Source organism: Coniophora puteana (genome assembly GCF_000271625.1).
Source record: "Coniophora puteana RWD-64-598 SS2 unplaced genomic scaffold CONPUscaffold_175, whole genome shotgun sequence".
Taxonomy (NCBI): domain Eukaryota; kingdom Fungi; phylum Basidiomycota; class Agaricomycetes; order Boletales; family Coniophoraceae; genus Coniophora; species Coniophora puteana.
Genome location: NW_006913227.1, coordinates 1 through 2332, shown reverse-complemented (window position 1 = coordinate 2332; position 2332 = coordinate 1). Strand labels below are relative to the sequence as shown.

Below are 2332 nucleotides of genomic sequence, written 5' to 3'. Positions count from 1 at the left end.
TTGAGAAAATCGATTGTGTCACGTTATCGTTTCCTAACCTTGGCCTACCTCTGCTCTTGTCCGTTACGCATAGGGATCGTGAGTGTCGTAGCGGGTTTCAGCGGCCCTTCCTATGTGTACACTCTCTCATTCCAACCTTCTCCGACTGTGGGACTTTCTTCTCCACTCCTTCCATTTGTTGCACCTGCTGAACGCAGCCTGCGTGCTCCTCACTCAAGTCATCTTCTTTGTCTTTATACGGTTTGAATGTCTATATTGTTCATGTTATCGCAACTTAGGTCATCCTGTCTGTGCTATAATTGAGTTTTTGTGTTTCAAAATTCATCCCTCGACGTTTTCAATGTTGCTACAAATCCCACTACATGGTCCATGTTTGCCAAGCTTAAGAGGCTTCGTAAATGTTTTGGTAAGACTCAGCGTTCCAATTGATATGGCTGTCCGCTTTGAGAGAGTGACTCTATCGATTTTGATTACCTTTGCAGCATGTTACTCTCATGTAGTTTTATAAAGTACGTGATGCTGTTGGTAACACAATGTGGCTGCAATTTAAGTACGACTTGGGGTCGTCTACATGTTCTGGTAACAAAGGGAGGGGTGACGGGCGTTGCCGTGCCCTAAAGCGCGGCAGTATTACCTGGTAGTAACAAGGCAAACAAAATAGCGACGAGTTCGCGCTCACGTTGAGCAACTAAGCCCAAGGAGGAGCCAGACGCTAGGTACGTATCAGCAAAACATTGTGGCTCGAGTTTTGGACTTGAAATATCACTGGTATGTGTCCAGTACTCAATCATACGAGAAGGATCCGTGGTTTTGGGAAGTCGAGTCAATAGCTTTGGAGGGAAAAGGATAAACATTACGGGATGATCAACGGATTAGCACATTCACCAAAACACTGTTTGATCGATTTAACCTCCTATTTTTCGTCATAATGATACATCGGGTTACGAAAGCGTAGATAAGGAAGGGGAGGCGATGGTGAGCAAGCTCAAACCAGGCATCAGGAAGAAAATGAAATCTGGCGGCAACATCAGCCATACCAAATGGTCAATCTTTCCCATAACTTTATTTTATATGAAACTCGGTGCCTGGATCGGATGATTTCTGGATTGGTGTGCAAAGATGATATAAGCTACTCGGCCAATGTAAGACCACTGATACTCATACCTGCGACTACATGCACGTCATAAATCAGGATTTAGTCTGGAAGTCCGTTTCTCGATAACCTATGTATTTCAGCTGTTCGACACTCAGCGGCCACGTAAATTGGACGAGATCCGCCTTGCCCGGCACAGCTTTAACCCACAGCGGGTAACCGCAGGTTTTGAAACTTTGACAACGGTTACAGCTGTACTGAAGTTCCGTTTCAATCCAATCATTCCCTTGGCTAGGGTTCCCGCTTGATGTGAACTTGAGATACTGCATACTTGCATTACATTTAAAGCACTTCCAGAAGTCGATCCCCCATGGGCGCCAGGTGAAGTTGGAGCGGGCCAGCAATCGTGATTTAGTCCCCTTGAAAACCCGCTGGCCCTTTACAACTTCATAATTGTTCCAGACCAGTACTGGCGGAGCATTATCGAGCGACATATAATCCTCGGCGAAGGATTTCACGAGGGCTTCCCATGGTTCCAAACCATGAATGTAAACATTGCGTACGAATGACGTGAGCGGGACGACAATCTGATGATCAAGGGTTGACTGGCCGCCAAAAGAGAGCACGAAATCAAATAGAGATCTGTCGCAGCGATGTTAGTCCGGGATGCAGGTAACAGCCACAATCTGCTCACTGGCTGACCAGGCTGTGAAGCCTCAGAAAACTGGCATGGTTGCGGACGCTTGGGCCACAGCTAAGGAGGACAAGTCCACGTGTAACTTTGAGGCCGCGCGACACAAGTCCATCCATTTGGACGAGGGTATCCACCAATTTGCTCCCACAGGTAGATAGTATCAGCTGCTAACTAAGCTCAGTGTCCCAATGTTAGAAATTGACTACTTACATCGGTAATCGGGGCACTCTTGAGACCAGTACCATTATTCCCTGACACGACCAAGTCTCCTGATTTGGAATCACAGTGTGTATCTATGTAGACAAGGACGTCGGTCTGATATTGTTTTTCGCCGATCCAGGCCAGCTCGTCTTCTTGGATACACACAACCTTGGCCTTCGTGTCCGGTAAGGGATTGATTACCATGTGTAGCTATTTAGCATGATAGATGATCAGTTATGTCATCCCAACACTTAGGCAAGGCCGACCTTATCCTGTGGGATTTCTTCTTCAAGGAAGTATGTGATGATATCCTCACATAAATGTCTGTCTTTCCCCCAGGTCGA

The 2332-nt window shown here is 46.5% G+C and overlaps 1 protein-coding gene across 1 annotated transcript; it reads right to left on the bottom strand.

Moving 5' to 3' along the window:
* Positions 1 to 1079: 1079 nt before the first annotated feature.
* Positions 1080 to 1903, bottom strand: CONPUDRAFT_170443 (uncharacterized protein; the record flags this gene model as incomplete). The annotated part of the gene is made up of 3 exons (XM_007777900.1): positions 1080 to 1101; positions 1165 to 1735; positions 1788 to 1903. 2 exons carry the CDS (start codon positions 1901 to 1903, stop codon positions 1189 to 1191), a joined length of 663 nt encoding a protein of 220 aa, XP_007776090.1. The 3' UTR covers positions 1080 to 1101; positions 1165 to 1188.
* Positions 1904 to 2332: the final 429 nt, after the last annotated feature.